Source organism: Cajanus cajan, chromosome 9 (genome assembly GCF_000230855.2).
Source record: "Cajanus cajan strain Asha chromosome 9, NIPB_CcT2T_4, whole genome shotgun sequence".
NCBI classification, from domain to species: Eukaryota; Viridiplantae; Streptophyta; class Magnoliopsida; order Fabales; family Fabaceae; genus Cajanus; species Cajanus cajan.
In genome coordinates, this window is record NC_138525.1 from 15,178,375 (window position 1) to 15,197,060 (window position 18,686).

At 29.9% G+C, this 18,686-nt stretch overlaps 2 protein-coding genes across 7 annotated transcripts; both read right to left on the reverse strand.

Annotated features, from left to right (window-relative positions):
• Positions 1 to 853: 853 nt before the first annotated feature.
• Positions 854 to 6,505, reverse strand: LOC109812327 (Protein phosphatase 2C family protein). Of its 5 annotated transcripts, none has more exons than XM_083063525.1 (10): positions 6,339 to 6,504; positions 5,577 to 5,895; positions 4,856 to 5,027; positions 3,476 to 3,503; positions 3,319 to 3,382; positions 2,770 to 2,877; positions 2,287 to 2,412; positions 1,848 to 2,083; positions 1,562 to 1,761; positions 854 to 1,475 (listed from the first exon to the last, which is right to left on the reverse strand). In XM_083063525.1, the coding sequence occupies exons 2-10, from the start codon at positions 5,775 to 5,777 to the stop codon at positions 1,447 to 1,449; spliced, it is 1,164 nt and encodes a 387-aa protein (XP_082919651.1). In that variant the 5' UTR covers positions 5,778 to 5,895; positions 6,339 to 6,504; the 3' UTR covers positions 854 to 1,446. The 5 variants fall into 5 exon arrangements, with proteins under 5 accessions (XP_082919651.1, XP_020231858.2, XP_082919649.1 ...); XM_020376269.3 differs by having other exon boundaries at positions 3,476 to 3,629; positions 6,339 to 6,503; XM_083063523.1 differs by lacking the exon at positions 6,339 to 6,504 and adding an exon at positions 6,194 to 6,305 and having other exon boundaries at positions 3,476 to 3,629.
• Positions 6,506 to 8,674: 2,169 nt separating this feature from the next.
• LOC109812287 (uncharacterized) lies at positions 8,675 to 14,772 on the reverse strand. Of its 2 annotated transcripts, none has more exons than XM_020376215.2 (13): positions 14,616 to 14,772; positions 14,455 to 14,516; positions 13,944 to 14,021; positions 12,599 to 12,677; positions 12,339 to 12,409; positions 12,033 to 12,134; positions 11,024 to 11,113; positions 10,391 to 10,465; positions 10,137 to 10,169; positions 9,872 to 9,949; positions 9,483 to 9,548; positions 9,182 to 9,294; positions 8,675 to 8,929 (listed from the first exon to the last, which is right to left on the reverse strand). In XM_020376215.2, exons 1-13 carry the CDS (start codon positions 14,674 to 14,676, stop codon positions 8,908 to 8,910), a joined length of 930 nt encoding a protein of 309 aa, XP_020231804.2. In that variant the 5' UTR covers positions 14,677 to 14,772; the 3' UTR covers positions 8,675 to 8,907. The 2 variants fall into 2 exon arrangements, with proteins under 2 accessions (XP_020231804.2, XP_020231803.2); XM_020376214.2 differs by having other exon boundaries at positions 9,483 to 9,551.
• Positions 14,773 to 18,686: the final 3,914 nt, after the last annotated feature.

Below are 18,686 nucleotides of genomic sequence, written 5' to 3' on the forward strand. Positions count from 1 at the left end.
ATGCAATGGTATTCATATTGTGTCATACATCTACATACGGAAAAATAGCAAAGCTGAGTGGGATGTAATATATATATATATATATATATATATATATATATATATATATATATATATATATATATATATATATATATATATAAGGAGCGATTCATTTATTTTAGGAATAAGTCTATTTAAATTTACATTATTCAATAATTCATGTTTTACATCAAATTTTAACGATCCAACCATTGAATTTAAGGTTCTTAATGCATAGATCAAATTTACAATTTTTTAAAAAAATTAAAAATTATTCAATATTTCGTTTCATTAATTCAGATCAATATATAGAGTGATTTTATGATTATCTGTCAATTTGAATTAATAAAATGAAATATCTAATAATTTTCAAATTTGATGTAGAACATGAATTATATAGACTTACTCTTAGAGTAAACAAATCTTTCATATATATATATATATATATATATATATGAAGAAGGTTTAAATGACATCAATGTAACTTTTACTATGTATTATACAGTTCAATAATTTTATTAAATGTGAATTTTTATAAATTCAACCGCTAGATTGAAAGTTCTTTACTCTTATATTATATATACAAAATTTTATATTAATCCAAAATGATTTGATACTTCATTCTTATACAATAAAATTGACATAATATATACATTTTAAAATATAATAAAATATAAATATTTTGATTATCTTCAAGTTGTTCAATTTTAACAAAATTTAATATAAACATATAAAATAATATGAAATTATAATTCAACGGTTAGATTTACAAAATTTACATTTAATATAAAATTATTGGACGGTGTAATACTTAATAAAAAGTACACCGATATCATTTGAACCCTCTTATATATATTCCTTTTTTTTGTAGACTTTTGGAGAAGGGGGGATGAGGAGGAAGGTATGGGATACTTCCGCCTATCACATGTTACAAAAGACATAATGTTCGCATGGCAAAGGAATTCTCAAAATCGAATGCTAAATGAACAAAACATTCAGAAGGATTAACACACATCTAACCTACAGTAGAATTGATTTCTAATTAAAATCCCTATATTACATTACAATAACAAAGACCACATTCATTAAAAGGTCTATAGTGATTCCAAAAGACCCGTATACAAATGAACGAATCCCAGAAAAAAATATATATATAAAAAATGCATTACCTCCGACATCCTGTCATACCATGCCACTTGTAACACAACCCTTCACAATACTTGGTTGTTGCTATTTCATACGTCCAAGTCAGAAATCTTCTAACAGGCTGCTATTGGTTTTCATATGTATTTTCATGTGGAATTCGAAATTATATCCATAAAGCCCCCTGTGATAATATAAGGGAATCTTTGTTGCTTGGAAGTTTGACCTTCCTATCATATGAACATCTTTATATCACTCCCAAAATGCAAATATACACGAGAGTTATTCGTCACTTCCACTGCTAAGTCTACCTGAAATCAGAAGATCAAAATAGGTTATATTATGGAAACATATCTCACATAGGAAGAAGGAAAGAAACGAAGGCTTATCAAAACACCTGATGATCTTTTCCCTTCCATGGCTTCTTTCTTCTCTTGGCAACTTGAGCACAGGAAAGGTCCGTCCCAGGGACGAAATTTTTGAGAGTTGGCCGCACCCTCGTGTATTGAAATACCCTCTCCAGGTTTTATCTCTACTTGACATACTGCACATATAAACAACTTAAACATGTTGCAGACTGGATACTTAGTATCTAACCTGCATTTCAAACAAACGTGATTTGTCAGGAGAGAAAACTAAAGAGCAAGTGGTTAACTTTGACAACAGCTGTTACAAAACTAAACCTCTCTGAAAGCATGGCAGATCCTTCCTCGTACATTTCCTCTATTACATCTGGCTCCAAGTACTCTTTGTCAATATAAGAAGATGATTCAGAAGACCTTTTCCGAAACATGGACTTGAGCATTCCCTTTACTGGCTTCTTTGGATGTGGCACAGAAACAGGTGGCTTCTCCTGTTGTAATATATCAACAACGATACAGGTTGTATCATCTCTAAGTCCTTTTGCTTGTATAGCTTCCTAACGATAGAAAAAGACGGAAACAAAGGGGACACAAACATTATTAATGCCACCAAATGATAGTTATCAGGAGAAACTAATGCAAATTCACAAACAAGGTATCTTATGATGTTTTAAGTCAGGATTACTATTACACTCAACATGAAAACAGGGCCAGTAAACAAAATTCACAAAATGATTCAAAAGATGCACATTAATCTCACTTTAACAATTTGTGGTGCAGCAGCTTCGGCTGACATTCCACGACAACAATCAAGGGCTACTTCTGCAGGTAGAGCATCCCAAACACCATCACTGCAGATAACAAGCCGGCCTCCAGCAGTGGACAACTATATTAAAGAGAAATAAATGGGAGGAAAAAAGGAAGAAATTAAATTCTTCATTTCAAAATGAAAAAAAGAAAGAAACATATGGATTACTTAGAAAACAAAAGATAAATTCACAACATAAGAATCCAATCATTTGATCCACACAATATACTGAACCATCATGTAGTTGGCAGAAATACTTGCTTAGAAGAGAAAGAGATGAAACAAATGAAATTCCGTGGGGGATCAAACAGAAGAAGAAAAAAGAATTAAGGAACTAAGTAAACTAAGTAACCTTGTGAGCAAAAAAGTGTGCAAGTGAAAAGTAACTAATCAACATAAGCCCAACACTGCTTCGAGTGTAAAGTAAAGACCAACCTTCACTTGCTTTACATATGGTACAGGGACAACAAATTCACCAATATCCATATCTCCAATAGATCGTGAAAGACACAAGCCACCAGGCCAACATCTCAAAGGACCAACCTACAATAAAAAATTAATCTAGTCAGGCATATTAGTGTCATAAACACTTCTTATGAAAAGAATATTAGTAAACAGCAGATATGGTCAGTATATTACAAAACCTAAACAGCAGTGTCCCCAAAAGATTGTAAATAATGAAATGCAAAGAGTATTATGCTTTTAGGTCGATATAATCTTATCACCCAATGTAATCAACAAGTGTACCCTTGCCTCTTAGTTTTCCAGGGTGTGATTCACCTGGTTTACATCTTAATATCTGATTATGTAGTGCAATAGGGCAAGCATCTTGTACCAAAAATATAAGTAACATAAGGAATCAGATACAAGAACAAATAGTTCTCTTGTCTTTCTTATTTTGTGGTGATGGATAGTGGGTGTTGAAGCTTGTTATGGAGCAAATACCATTTCGGTTAAAGGGATCATGATTAAAAGAAAATGTACCTCTGCACCTCCCCCTGTATTTAGCCGGCCAACTTCACCACCGCTAGAGGTGATCCGCACCCTCCTGATGAAAGTAAAAATAAAAATAAAAAAAAGGTGAGTTTCTGTTATAACAGAGCAACTCCAAACAGTTAAAAAAAATCAATTAACAACTTACTCCTCTTCATTTGTTTCTAGCCTGTGATCTGCAGACAAGTAATAAATCTCACCATCAGAAGATTCAAGTACACAACGAGAATCACCAACTGATGCAACTGTTACAACCCATCCATCTATTATCACAAAGGTGACAGTAGTTCCAGATTTTTGGGCTGAAACAACAAAGTATAACAAAAACATATTAACTCAAAAGTATAAAAAATATCAACCACAACGAAGAAATATAAAAACTATTAATAACTTCCATTAGTAATTTATATTCTTCATCAACAATCTAATACACATACGACAACAACTAGCATGGAGTTTTAAATATAGGTTGCAGTGCAACTGTAGTCACAGTCTTGTTGCAGTTTGATGCAAATCAATGTAGCCAACAATAGCAGTGCAATGCGACAGTGGCAGCCGTTGCAATCAAGAGGTAGCCAGCTGCATTATGCGATGCAATTTGTAATATAAATCCTAAGCCAAATAATAGTCTTTAGTTCACCTTTGACATTGCATAAATCATGTTCATAGACGAAAAAAAAAAAAATAAGAGTCACCATGCATTATACATTAGACAATCTTAATTGTCAAGCTTAAGTAAAATTAGTACTAATAATTTTTACTGGCATAGCCAATAACCCCCCACCCCCCAAATGAATCCGGTATGCTCATTACTAGAATCTCAGGCTGAAACCAAGAAAAATTCATTAAAATTCCAAATAGGGCAAACCACGTATTGACATAAATATTTTTTAGAAAGGAACCTACAAACTTAACTAGCTTTAATCAAGGAAGTATGAAACTGCACAAATTGCTTATCAAACCTATCACAATTCACAAGGGATATTTTAAGAAAGAATTAACTTCTGTTAGTAATTTGATTATCTTAACAAATTTGGATACTCAAGCTAAAGCAATGTCAAACTGTTAAAGGTAGTTGGAGTTGATGCCTGGAAGAAGATTCATGTCCAGAGATTACAACAGGCAAAACACACACAACTAAGTTAACCAATGCCTATATACACTCTCAAAGAGCCTTGCACACGTGGTGATTATAAAAATGGCCTTCCCACTATGTATTTTCTCATCAATGAACATTTACAATCAAGATCTTTAAAAATCAGAATAACTATGACACGAGGCAAGATTATGATAACTTTGTTTTTCAGAAAAAGCCAATAGGAAACCTTCTAATAAAGGTTAGAAATCTTAAAACTATACCAAGACTTGAGAAGTCTTTGAGTGATAGATGACAACAAAAAATTAGAAAAATGTCCAAATAGTTTTGGTGATATTAACATGAAGATTTAAGTGATGTACATGAATTCTCTCTTAAACAAATAATTAACAGAGAACATATCAAACTCTGCAAGGAATGAACTATCAGTACCTTTCTCTTGAAAATCTTTATCAGTTTTTACAAAGCCAGCAACCAAAGCCCTGGGCAATGCTGCTATCCACTCATCTCTGTTCAGATCTGAAGGAATTGCACTTAGAACATTATTTAGAAGATTCTCCTTGGCATAAATAGCAGCAGCAGATCCATTGTGTCCATCAAATAGCTGTAAAACTTCTGAATCAGAAAATGCAACCAGGAAAAAAAAACAAGAAATGAAAAATAGTGCATTGAGCAATAAGCATTCAGTGCATAAATGGCTATAATCCTTCCTGTGCTCCAATTAAAATGAGTGCATAAGAACAAAACCATAATAAAACCAAAATTGTGGCAAAAACACCTTGACAATATATTAGTTTGTTCACATCAACAGAGCAATAAAGTCAGTAATATGTAACTTGATAAAGTTTTTCCAGTCTAACTAAGCCATGAAGTCAAGAACATCAAATATAAAACCAACACATTGGATTCTAAGTAAATATGTGAAAAGTAGACACTCCACAAGCTTTAGCATTTGCTAATTTTGCAATAAGATAGTTAAGTGCCAAGGAAAATGCTTAATCCTTTATATTCTCTCATTTACTATGTCTCGACCTATAGAATGATAACATGTAAAATACATCTAGATTAAAATCGGTTGACAAGTTGCAACCCATCAAATCCTATAAAAAAACGATGTTATTCAATCTGGAAAAGCAGGCCGTGAGAAACTTACCCCAAATACAGAATATGTAGAGACTCCATCACCGACCACCCTCTGACATTCCGTCTTGAGCAGTGTCAAATCCTCCCCTTTCTTGCTCTGGCACGCTTGACCATGAGCAATCTCAGGTTTCTCAATTTTCTCATTCGCCAATTCACGCTTCAGGAGCACCGAAAGGGGAACAGTTTGGTGGTGTTCACTCCTGGCAGCCATTTTCCAAGCCCCCACTCAATCCTCAAATTCCAAATACCACTACCACTACCACCAAAACACCAACAACACCGAGTTCTGCGCGGCTTTAAACCTCCATTACGTGCAATTAAATCCAATCCTAAAGAAGGAAGCAAAACAAACACGCATTAATTAATGAAAAAGGAAAAAAAAAAAAAAGGCATTAATTAATAAGCAAATAAGCAAATAAATCAAAATCTTAACACTGCTTTGAGTGCTTTCCATATTCTCTGCAAGTAATCCAGCATTTTCATGCAAATTAGCAACAAAATCTACAAGGCGACAGCAAAGATCGAAATGCACCCAAAACGACGAAATTACATCGACAAAAGCACTTGCCACGAATGGAAATAAACAAAACAAAATAAAGCAAAAAAAAAAAAAAAAAAACTGCGAACGTCGTTGATCGATCAGATAAAGACAAACGCAATAAAGGATTGAAGCGCGAGAAAGACGGCAATGAGAGAGAAAGAAATTGGCGAAAGTGCGATATGGTTGAGATTAGAAAAGGTGAATAATGCAGAGAAGAGAGGAAAATTTTACAGTGCGGAGAAGAAAAATGGCGAATCAGGTTCACGCGCGAAAATGCGGAGACACGCTGAATTGGATTGCGGTGTGTGATCGAGAAACGCGGATCCCAGCGTCCTGCAAATATTCCATTGTTGTTTTCGTTGATAGAGAGGAAAAAAGAAAGAGAACCGAGAATAAAAGCGCAAATGGAACCATTTCATTTTCTTTCCCCCAAAAAAAAAATTAAAAAATTCACGCAAAGCATGATTGATGACGTGGCAAAAACGCATCGTTTTCACTCCGCTCGGCTCACACAGCCATTTATGAGCCAGCGAAGCAGCCAGCTAAATGCATTCTCCTGCACCCTATGCCTGGTCAACGTCCCTCCTTGACTTCAATCCTTACTAAATATTTTTACGAGAATTAGTTTAATTTAATATAATATTTTCGACATACGATGTTATTTGACTAACTCATTAATCACATTTTGAGTAAATTATGTATGGATTAAAATGTATTTTTTAAAATTATAATAAATAAAAAATTTAAACTTGATAAATTAAAAATAAATTTACTTAGCGTGGATGAAATGTTATGTTAATGGGATAAAATAAAATGCTGACCAATTCTAATGAAAAGAAATATGTTGATTGATGGTTGTGAGTGTTGTGACTTTAACATGCAATAGTAATACTAATTCTTGGTCCTACACTAACACTACACTTTGGGTGATGGAAAAATTGGTTGAAAACGTGGTTTTGATTGGTTTCTTTTTGTTGCTTTATCCTAATTGGCGCCAGTTAAGACCCAGTTAGAGCCACCGGTCAACTATGTGTTACAATCCCATTTGGCACAGGGTGTCATGCAAGACACAATCTTGTTGAAAAAAACTATGAATTAATAATATATCCAAGTTTCTTCGGACACATTCAAATAAGTTTCTCGAGAATTGGTCTCAACCCAATTGCTACGTTGACAGAAGTGATGCTGTGTTAGTGTTATCTCTTACAGGTCATAATATTTGCTACAAGTAAAAATTTACTAAGAATCACTTTTTTAGCTAAATAGATGAAGAGTATACAAGAGAAAAAGATTTACTTCCATGTGCTCTTTTCACACAATAGTACTTTCGTATGTTAATGTTTCATCAAAATAATTAAAAAGTAAAAAAAATGATGTGTATGATAGTTTTTTTATTTTTAACTAAATGTGTAATATAATTGATAGATAATTTTTTTTATTATTATTATAATATTAGTACAAATAATTTATTTTTAGAAATTGTGACTATTTTACTTAGATTTGAATTTTGATTAAAACGGTGTTAGTAAAATATTTTCTAATATACTATCTTTATTACACTCAAATAAGGTATCTTTTATAATATATTTTAAAATAAATAATTTTATTGTAAATATAATATCTTGTTATAAAAAATATATTAATAACTAAATAATTTATTATTATTAATGTACAATAACTTAACAAAATTTGATATACACATATAAAGTTATATGAACTTTCAATCTAACGGTTGAATTTACAAAATTCACATTTAATATAAAGTTATTGAATGGTGTAATACTTAGTAAAAGTTATATCGATATAATTATAACCCCCTATATACATATACATATATATATATATATATATATATATATATATATATTAAATTTATAGCATAATTAAATTAGAAAATTAGAAAATTGACATTATTTGATTTTAATAATTTAAATCAATTGTGATTTGAATATTCTAAGTAATATAATCATATAATGTTTTCATTCAAATTTATTTATTTTTATTTAAATTTCTTAACCACAAACTTCTTTCAATTTATCATTTTTCATATTTATTTTTAAATTAAACTTTAGTATAATTTTAAAAATTATCAAACAACAATATTTCTTGTAGACCTGAAATATATTCATATATTTAAAAATTATTTCACATAAATCTTAATTCTAATTTATTTATTCAAAAACATTTATTTAGTATAAATTTTATATGAACGTAAATATTTACCATGTGCATCACCCAAACTTTAAATACTAATTTTCTATGAATTCTACCAAATAAAAGATAAACTCACATAGTTTTAGTCGCATAAACTCTACTATATAATAAAAGTATTAAAATTAAAATATCAAGAAAATATGAGCCTTCCTCTGGTAGTAAGATTAAGCGGTTGCTTAGCTTTATTACCAATGAACATTAACATATATAAATTAAATTGCTGACCAGAAACTTCACTAAGCTTCACAAAATGTTAACCAGTTATATAATATAAAGTTGGCGATGATGTTCATAATAAACCACTAATTCATGATGCCAGAAGCAACTGGCAAAAGCTGATGGCACCAAACCAATAGACACCTTGACAGCAAAATTTTATTTACGACATAGAATCACAATTCACTAACTTGATTATAAAATGTTATCCAATCTATTAATACTATTGTAGAGATAAAAACTTGATATGTGAAATTCATAACTACTATCACATGTTAAGATTTATTATGAACAAGTGAACTGAAAGTTACTGCTGAATAAAAACAAGGAACGCTTAAAGGCTTGGTAATCATGATTTTAGACTTTATCATCAACACCTGGTTGAAGTAGTCCTGCAAAATCAAAGCTTCTTCGTATCAAAATAACGCGAGTAGATTGAACAGCTATAAGCACAAGAAAGGAAAAAACTATCAAGATCTCAATTTGGATGAACGTTAACATAAGTTCCTGAGATCAATCAAATTTCTCATTCCAATCTCGTATTTTTTGATAATCTGAACTCTGAAGAGAAAGAATACTAGGCAGAGGAAAATTTTCCCTTGGTTTCTTTATTTTGAAAACAAATCGAGTGAGCAGATTCAAACCTCAACAATGGCTTTCGTTGCTGCTCTAGTTTGTCCATACCATCTGGCATGATCGTATCTGAAGCTGACCTGTCTAAACCAATAGACAACGTTTCTGCAATGTCTTTAAGACCCTGCCCCGGCAAGTGAAAACAGAATAATTGAGCATATTATAAAAAATAAATTCAAATTGCAGTACATACTGGATACCATATCTTATGGATATAAATACAATATTAAAAGCATGTTGACATATTCTGGCCAAACTCGTTGTTCAGTAGGAAAATAACAGTAGAAAACAAAGCACAAGGTAGAAGAACACCTTCAGATTTGGAGTTCCTTTATATGTGAGCAAATTAGGGGACTTCCCTGCAAGTTTCTGTTGCTCCTGCTGAATATTTACTAATTATCATCAGATCATTATGTCCACAGGAAAATATAAAAAGATATAATAACCAAAGCCACCAAAAGAATTAGAAGAGCTGAATAAAGTGGCGTCTACTGTGACTTTAAAGTCAGCTCTAAATATAAGCTGTTCAAGCTAATCTAGGTCTCTGACTGTCACTTTAACACTCAACAGATAAGAGGGTGATAATCCAGCCTCTAGAACATATATATAGTTTTGCATATTTAGCGGTCACAAGTAATTTAAGAGTGACTAACAGCAAAAGAACATATAATTACAACTGACATATAAGAAAAAACTCCAACCTGCAAAATTTCAGGCATTTTCCGGGCTTTTCCATGTACAAAGTCGATGAGATATGCCAATCCATGATTTGCATAATCCTGCAACCACACTACTAAATCAGTATTTTCTTTAGGCACATCAACAGGAAACACATGCATACCAAATCATTCTAGCAATTCAATATTTTACTCTCATTTAGAGATGTTCCAAATAAAAGAAACAAAATGGTTTATGACAATTACATATTCCTATTTTAAATTTGATAAGACCAGGAAAAAGCTTTACCTGTTTATAACTCAATGTAGCCAGCCTTTCATCCTGAGAAAAGGCATAATTATACAACATAAGAATGAATCAAATAAAAGAGATGCACACACATATAGGAGCAAATAAAACTAACCAATGTTGTGGAAAAATAAACATCATGTTTACTTTGTTACAAATCTATAGATATTTTCATTCAAATGAAAATTAAATAATCAAGACAAATTTTGATAACAATTAACTAGCCACTGCATTAAAACAATCATATTACATACCAATGTTTCCACTGTTTGTTGCAAGAGACCCAAGTCATCATGGAAATTAGTGATAGTACTTCGAACTCCAGAAACCTGTGAATGGTGTATAACAATTAAACACATTTTATTTCTTCCCATAATTGTAAAAAAGAATAAAGGTGACCCATTGTAAAGATACAGCAGCTGATCTTATAAAATTTTAAATTAAAAACAATTATGTTGGATATTCTACTGCCATGAACAGAAACCAAACCATAAAGCTCCCACAGAAAGAGGTATAAGGAGAATGTATGGAGCTTATCTAACATTATAATTGATAGTCCATTATAATAAAGACTCGAGAGTCGTAAAGTATTTAGTATAATGACCAAGTATATATAACAACATGATAGGCATGTAAGCCACTTCATCACTGATCAGGATGAGATCAAGACAGCCCAATGGAGAATTTTGATGCCTTACTACCACATGATATTCACTAACATAGATATCCATCAATAGATTTGAGTTCAAAAATCAATTAGTTCTAAATGAATGTTGGTTATATTGTCTGAAAGAGAATTAGTAAGTATGCACCAGTATATATGCTAAATAGAAAAATAGTGCAAGTACAGGTGCAGATATTGAATTTGTATGTGTCAAAAAACATACCTCATCCTTAATTGACCGTGCCAGCTCATTCTGCTTGAGCATTTTGTCATCTAAATTCTGAATTCTCTGGGTCAAATGCTTCTTGGCATCCTACCATCAAAAGAATTGAGAGGAAATTGAGTAAAAAAACTTGGTTATTATGACATATAGACATTAGTTTTCATGTTACATGTTCCAAGCATGACAATAAATATTTTGGACAAAATGTGAGTCGTTATAGCAAATGTGAGAAAAATATTTTCTCCCCCTTATCAAAGACAACAGATGCCTTGTACGCTGTTAAAATGTGCTGGTGTACTTTTATTGGCGCACATGCTATTAAAAGATAAATTAGACTGATTCTCTATGACAGACAGGAGCAGCTTAATACAATGTTGGCAAAACATTTTGTGATGGGAAAGACCATTTCTTTTAATTATCTAAGGTTACCTACAGTATTTAAGCTACTCTTTTCCTTTTCTCTTTCTAGTACTGAAAGAGTTGCCCACCAATAGGTCCTGGACTAAATGGTTTTAGAAACTACTGCATCCTGATCACTGCTTAACGAATAAAATCTGGCCAGAACAGATTAAGGTGGTTATTCATGGATTTGGGAGTCCTATATAATTTTACAGAGCCAGTTGTTTAAAGCCCAAGACTGTCAATGGCTCACAGAAGCTTATCATATCTCTTGATGATCTCCTTTTATGAGTTTAGAAGCATCAAATTCATATTTGACTCTTGAAAAGTATTTTATACTCCAACCCTACACAAGTCATCCTGTAATACAAATTAAGACAGTAGCAACTATACTTTTTGTCCATAGATAGAGAATTCAAAGTGAAACACCATGCTTGAGTTGTGAATCATATTAATGAGTGATGCAATATATTTTAACCACTAGGGTGAAGTAATATTAAATTCTACATTAATGGGGCCTCATAGCTTTCAAGTGCAGTAAGTGGTGCCTAACAAACCTAGTTAAGTAAAGATATAAACAGAAAACCCCAAACAGTAAATGGACACCTACAGCAATGACATCTGAAGCATGCTGCAACTTTTTTGTTAAATCCGCAACAGCTTTTTCCATATTCCGTTTAGTCACGTACATAAGATCTGAGAATGAAATACCCTGATATTGGAAAGGAAAAAAACAGCAATCAGAATAACAAATCATTTTAAAGAATTATGGGGTGATAAAAATTTGATATAATTAAATAAGAGAAAATTTAGAAGCAAAAACTAGTAAAAGAGAAATAGAAAACGATATCAACCATAAAACAATGAAACTATTCAAATAACGCACAAGAATCCAACCAGGAAAGTAGTTACACACCTTCCACCACATAAAACCATAACCCAGAGCGCCCACAGCAGCAGCTGGAACAATAATGGATGAAAAATTACCTGTTGAAAAGGATAAACACTTAGAAAAAAAAGCATGGGGAAGACAAAATAAAAATACACTCTAAACCAACACAACACTCATCAACAAGCAGACAGCCTATGTATAAAATGCAAAGAACCATGAATAGTAAAACAAGGCATCTGATCTTAAGCAGAAGCTGCATTAGATGGTAGAATAGATTATATTACTTTGTCCAGAACCCCCATTCAGTACTGTGATTGGCCTGCTTGATGATAACTGCCGAACTTCATTTGCTAGACGACGCACCTAGAGCAAAGTCAAGCAACAAAATTCAAAATCTTCTCCATGTTCATTTCGTAAACAAAAGACACTAATGTTTGCTTGGATGGCATTTTAAAAATTCAGGGAATTTCAAATTCTTGGAATTTGAATTACTCTCAATTGAATTCCCTTCCATTCCCTTTCTAAATATTTTGTTTGAATTACTCTCATTTCAATTACCTTGTCTGGATAGAATATTTCAATTTCTACCTAAGCAAAATTTCATTTTTAAATATTTATTCAAGAATTAAAATCAATATTAAATTTATTAAAAATATATATTTAATTGAAAATTAATTTTAATATTAGACAAATTTTAATAATTCAAAAATAATACTAGATATTACATTTAATTATTTTTTTCTGTATAAAGTTACAAAATATTTTAAATTCACAATATAATCATATTCTTTAATGATTATATTGCGAATTTAAAATGCTTTATCCAATCATAGAATCATTTCAATCAAATCAATATCTATGCAGATTAGATAAGCTACGGCACTCTAAAATCAAACAATGCAGTGCTTACGGTAAATAATTTGATATGTTTTTTACCTTTCCTGTTCTGATAAATTGTAGCACCAAGACTAATGTTAACCAGCCAAAGTTGAAGGAAAAAAAAAAAAATTCTTATTTGATAATTATCAAGTCACAGACAATTTGAACACATTTATTATAAGCTTGCAAGACACACACCACTTTTTGTCAGCATTTTGTTCTCCTTACCTCTCAGGAGAAACAATGAAACAAGTATTTTAATCGAAAGATATAAACATATTTACTTTTGAGACATTTTTAAAAGTTCAAATAAAAGAAAAGTTCACTATTATAAATAAAAGTCCAGCTTATCTCCCCCTCATAGTTATGAATACTATGAATATCTGAACCAAATGTAATATGTATACATATTACCAAATCAATAGCACGAATAGAATCTAAATAAACCACTACTTTTTGAAATCCTCTGCTCCAATATTCAATCCACGATGAATGGAATGCATTATTTAAAGTTGGTAAATATACAAGAGCTTCAAAAAGATGAGAAGGTAATCAATGCTTAGAAACATCAGCAACTACAACAATCACCTATGTTTTCTAAGTATGAATCTAATTAAAATTCTTTTAAAATAATTTATCCAAACAGCATATTTTAGAGTGGACTATGTTAATTTCTTTTAAAAGAAAATGAATTACTTCATTAAAATACTTCATCCAAACACTATAAGACATATTCAACCAGTTTGTTACCTGAGCAGCTATGGCATCAGCATATTCACTTTCACCTTCGGCCTGATCCCCAGATTTTTCCAATCCCTTCACAAACAACTACAACCCCAGAAATGGAAAAATTAACCACATCAGTATGTACATAAAAACTAAAACGTAATATCGAGAGTAACAAATAGAATGCAATAATCCAGCTTCTCAATCCAATAATTAGTCCTAGAAAAAAAAGATAAACAAATAAATTAATGAAAAAAATAATTTTAAACGATGACCACCGTATTTAGCTTTAGCTTGAGAGAAGCATTCCAAAATTGTGGGAACCAAAGGCATGTACGGTGACAACCAGTGATGATCAAACGAAGTTAAAAATGAATCTTCCGAAACCCTAACATCATGAATTAAAAACGAATCTTCCGAAACTATCGTCACAAACCGCTACTCGTTTATTTATACACAACCTGGACGACTTTAACAACGCAATCACAAAATCCATTACTCAAAACAAAAAGAGAAAAGTGAAATTGGAAAAAACCTGAAGGTCGCCGATTAAATCGGACAATTTTCCGTTTTTGACGAGGACGGTGCCGGTGTAACCTGAAGGAAGAGAGTGAATGAAGATAAGAGATGAAAGCAGGTAGTGATAGTGATAGTGATATGCGATTGAGAGAGAGAGAGAGAGAGAGAGAGAGGAACCTGCTCCTGCTATGATGAGGACCTTTGAGATTCCGATTCCGCTTTGCATAGCCATAGCCATGGCTGTGATGAGAGCGAGGGAAAGAGAGTTGATGCGCTATTGCTGCTCTCTGACTCTCACCACGGCTAATTTACCCATCACCAAATTAAATTAGAAATAATATTTTTATGTATTTTTAAAATAATAATTATAAAATCAATCAACTCATATACATAATAATTCGTAAGTAACGTTAAAAATAAAAACATTTTTTATAAGTGTCTATTTTTTAATTTATTTAATAATTTAAATATTAAAGAAGTAAAAATTTACTTATGTTAAATGTACTTTTTTAATAATATTATTAGTGTAAAATATTTATAAATTTTACTATTAAAATAATTTTTTAAAACGTTTAAAATACTACTATCAACAATATATATTAAACGATAACTTTGTATAAAAGTATTTTTATTAACTTTTTATTTAATTCAAATTTTTTATTTATCTAATTTTTTAATGTCGAAATTATTTTTCTTGAGAGTATGTTTAGGCGCAAGTTTTTTACATAGGTGTTTTAATATTTTTTAACTTTTTATTTTATTTATATTATTATTTATAAATTAAATTTTGATAGTATTTATGTATTTCAAAATATTTATTCATAAACAAATTAAATATAATTTATATATTCAATATTTATTTTTTGCATAATTAATTATAATTTTTTGTTATATAATAAATATTTAGTCTATGAAATACACAAACTAAAATAATAGCTTAGATATAAATTTATTTATTTATTCTTTATATATATATATATAATATACACACAATTAATAAAAGAGGTGTCTTTTTTTACACAAATTTTAAACTAATTTACTCTTATAATTAGTTTCTAAACCATTTATGCTTTCATTATCATTTATTTATTTATTTTCTTTTTTTCTACTTCAATTATCAAACTTCTTTATTTAAATAATCATTCATTTTATTTCTTCCCTTCATGGAAAAAAAATATTATTCATTATCTTTTTATTTATTTTTAAACAGAGAGGCACAAAGTGTCTCTAACATAAGAAATTTAAAATTAATATATAAGAGTTTATTTATTTTAAAGATATTAAAATTAATTTATAAATAAATATGATAAATAAAAATTAAAATAGATAAGAGGTTAAAAAATTATAATTAATTATAGATTATGGATTTTATTTTATAATAATTTAATTTTATCGCAAATCTTAATCATTGATTTTATAATCAATAATTATAAGTCCACTTTATCCTCTAAAGTTCATCCCCTCACTTTAGAAGAGTCAAATTTCTCATTTTTTTTGTCCATAGACATGATTCACACAGTGTCTTAACGTTGATAATCAAAGACTAATTTGCGCTTGCGAAACGTGACTTTTATTAATCAAACATTATTTTAGTACAGACAGAAAAAAACCTAGGACCACCATATCAACCCTCATAGTTAATATATAAGAATTGATAAAAGAATCATAAAAATTTTTTCGTTGAAGAAAATTTTCTAAAAACTACTCTCGTAAAATAATCACTCGTATTTAATATATAGGAATAAATATATAAATTAGATTTTATATTTATGCTTGTAATTTATATTGTGACACAAAATTATTTTTAACTATTAATAATTTTTTTCATTGCATTGATAATTTATTTTAAAATTATAAAATTTAATTTATAAATAAATATGATAAATAAATTTTAAAAAAAGATTAGATGTTAAAAGAATATATAAAACCCTCTCTTAAAATTCCTTAAAAATGTACTTTATCGCATAAGATGGTCATGTTTAATATATAAAGATTATTTATTTTAAAGTAATTTAATTTAATTTATAAATAAATATAATAAATAAAATTTGAAATAAATAAGAGGGCAAAAGCATCCTTAAAAATTTTCTTATTAGAAAAAAGTTTTTAAAAATGCTCTCACATAAGAAAGACCTAATATATACAAATTGATTATAAAAGGGGTGAGAAAAGGAGGAAGAGTTTCGGTTAGAATTTGAGTCCAACTTGAAGGCTTTTAAAAACAAAAGGAAGAATTAGATGTTTATTACACATCCTTCTATAATTATTTGTAGCTGTAGGGCTAAAGTTTGAATCAACTTATCAATATAAGTTGTCTTTAAAATCTTTAAGTTATAAAATATGTTGTATGTATGTGGAGAAAAAAGAAACACTAAAAGTGGGTTGAATAGTTTTACTCAAAAACTCAACTTTTTTGCAAAGTAATGAAGTAGTAAATTACAAATTAGAGAGGGCAAATGAAACAAAGAATGAACTTAGAGATTTATACTAGTTTGTTTCAATCATCGAAACTACGTCCAGTTCTTAATCCAATCAAAACAAGTTTTACTATCTTATCAAAGATATAAGTATTCTTTACCAAATCATTTCTTGCTCAAACCTAAGTATTCTTTGATTTGCCTCTTCAAGCAACTAGCCAAATATTCATTTTACACAAAGCCTCTCTAGGCTTAGTACTGAGTACTCTTTTACAAATAAGTTTCTCTAGGCTCAAACCCAATAACTCAAAGTTATAAAAGGTTTACATAGTTACTTTATCTTCCTTTCAAGACGTGATACAACAAGTTAAGTACAAAGATGATTATAGAAAGAATGGAGAAATGATATTTCAATTTTAGATTGTCGTTACTTCTTTCTAAACTCCAAACTTCCTTTTATAAGCTTCAACGAAGATGACCATTGCAAATTCTTGAACTTCTCTCTCATGGTTTGTTTCGTTTGTCTTCACGATTTGCTTCTTGAAAAGAGAAATGTTCGTTGGTATAATAAATGTTTACATTAAATAATTTTACCAAATTGTCACTTTTTATTTGATCAAAGAAACTACTTATCACCTTTTGGATACAAAGTGGGTAAAGTCATGCATGTGTTAGGATGTTGTAGTGATGAAACAACTTTTGATTGTAACTTTCCATATTTGCAGGGATTTGCTTTTTTTTTTTTTATGCCAAACATGTCTTTCTTTTTTATAGAACGTTGGTACTAGGAAAGTATTTTAAAATTCAATTTGTTAAGAAAACATTTAGACGTAGTCAATTTCTTGTTTAGAGATCGTATATGATAAAAATTTAATGCATATCTCTTCTAATGACTAAGGGTTTGTCTTAGGCAAAATTAGAATCGTTTTAATGCAACTTTTGTCTTATACGATGATTCATCTTACTAACAGGTTGCATCTTCGAAGGTTCGTCTTAGTCATTTTGAAAAATCTATATTGTTGATCAAGAACTTCTTTGTTTGTTAATAGCAAAACTTAAAATTAGAGATATCTACGAATATCTTTTGACCTAACAATGTACAATATTGTAAAACTCATAAAATTATTCATTTGGTTGATATGATATCAACCATAATAGTATAATAAAAAAATGTATATAATTATGCATAAATTTAAAAAAAGAATTGATAATTGATTTTTAGTTATAAAACTAAAGTTTAACCTAATTTATTTTTAATATAGATTATCTTTTAGATCTTTGAGCATGCATTACTTAGGACATTTCTAAAGTTAGTTTATAATGTCTATTAAGAGTCAACAATGACGATATTTTTTTTTTATTTATAATATCGTTTAGTTGGTGTTGAATCAAAGTGAAGCGCGCTCAAGTTTAAGTCGTGTTTAATGTGTGAGCATAATGTATTTTTTGGGTTGAATGGCGCGACTTTAGGAGACAAGTGAGCCCTGGTGTGAGATAATAAATACCTAAAACAATGTGTAAGAAATGGAGTATCAAATAATTTTTAATTTTTTAAAACTTTGCATACTTGCAGTGGCGGATCCAAGAATTTTAAGTAGTGGAGATAATATTCATATACAAATTTGTAGTAATAAACATATAATTTCACATTTTTTAGAATGAAAATATACATTTTAATTATTTTTTATGAGAGCTCATATTCTAAAAATACTAAATAATTTTCTCATTTTCAACATTTTTAAATTTATTTTTCTTTATATAAGTAACAAAACAATTATTTAATCATTCATTTCTCACATTAAAACATTAAAACTTTATCTTTCTTGAATCC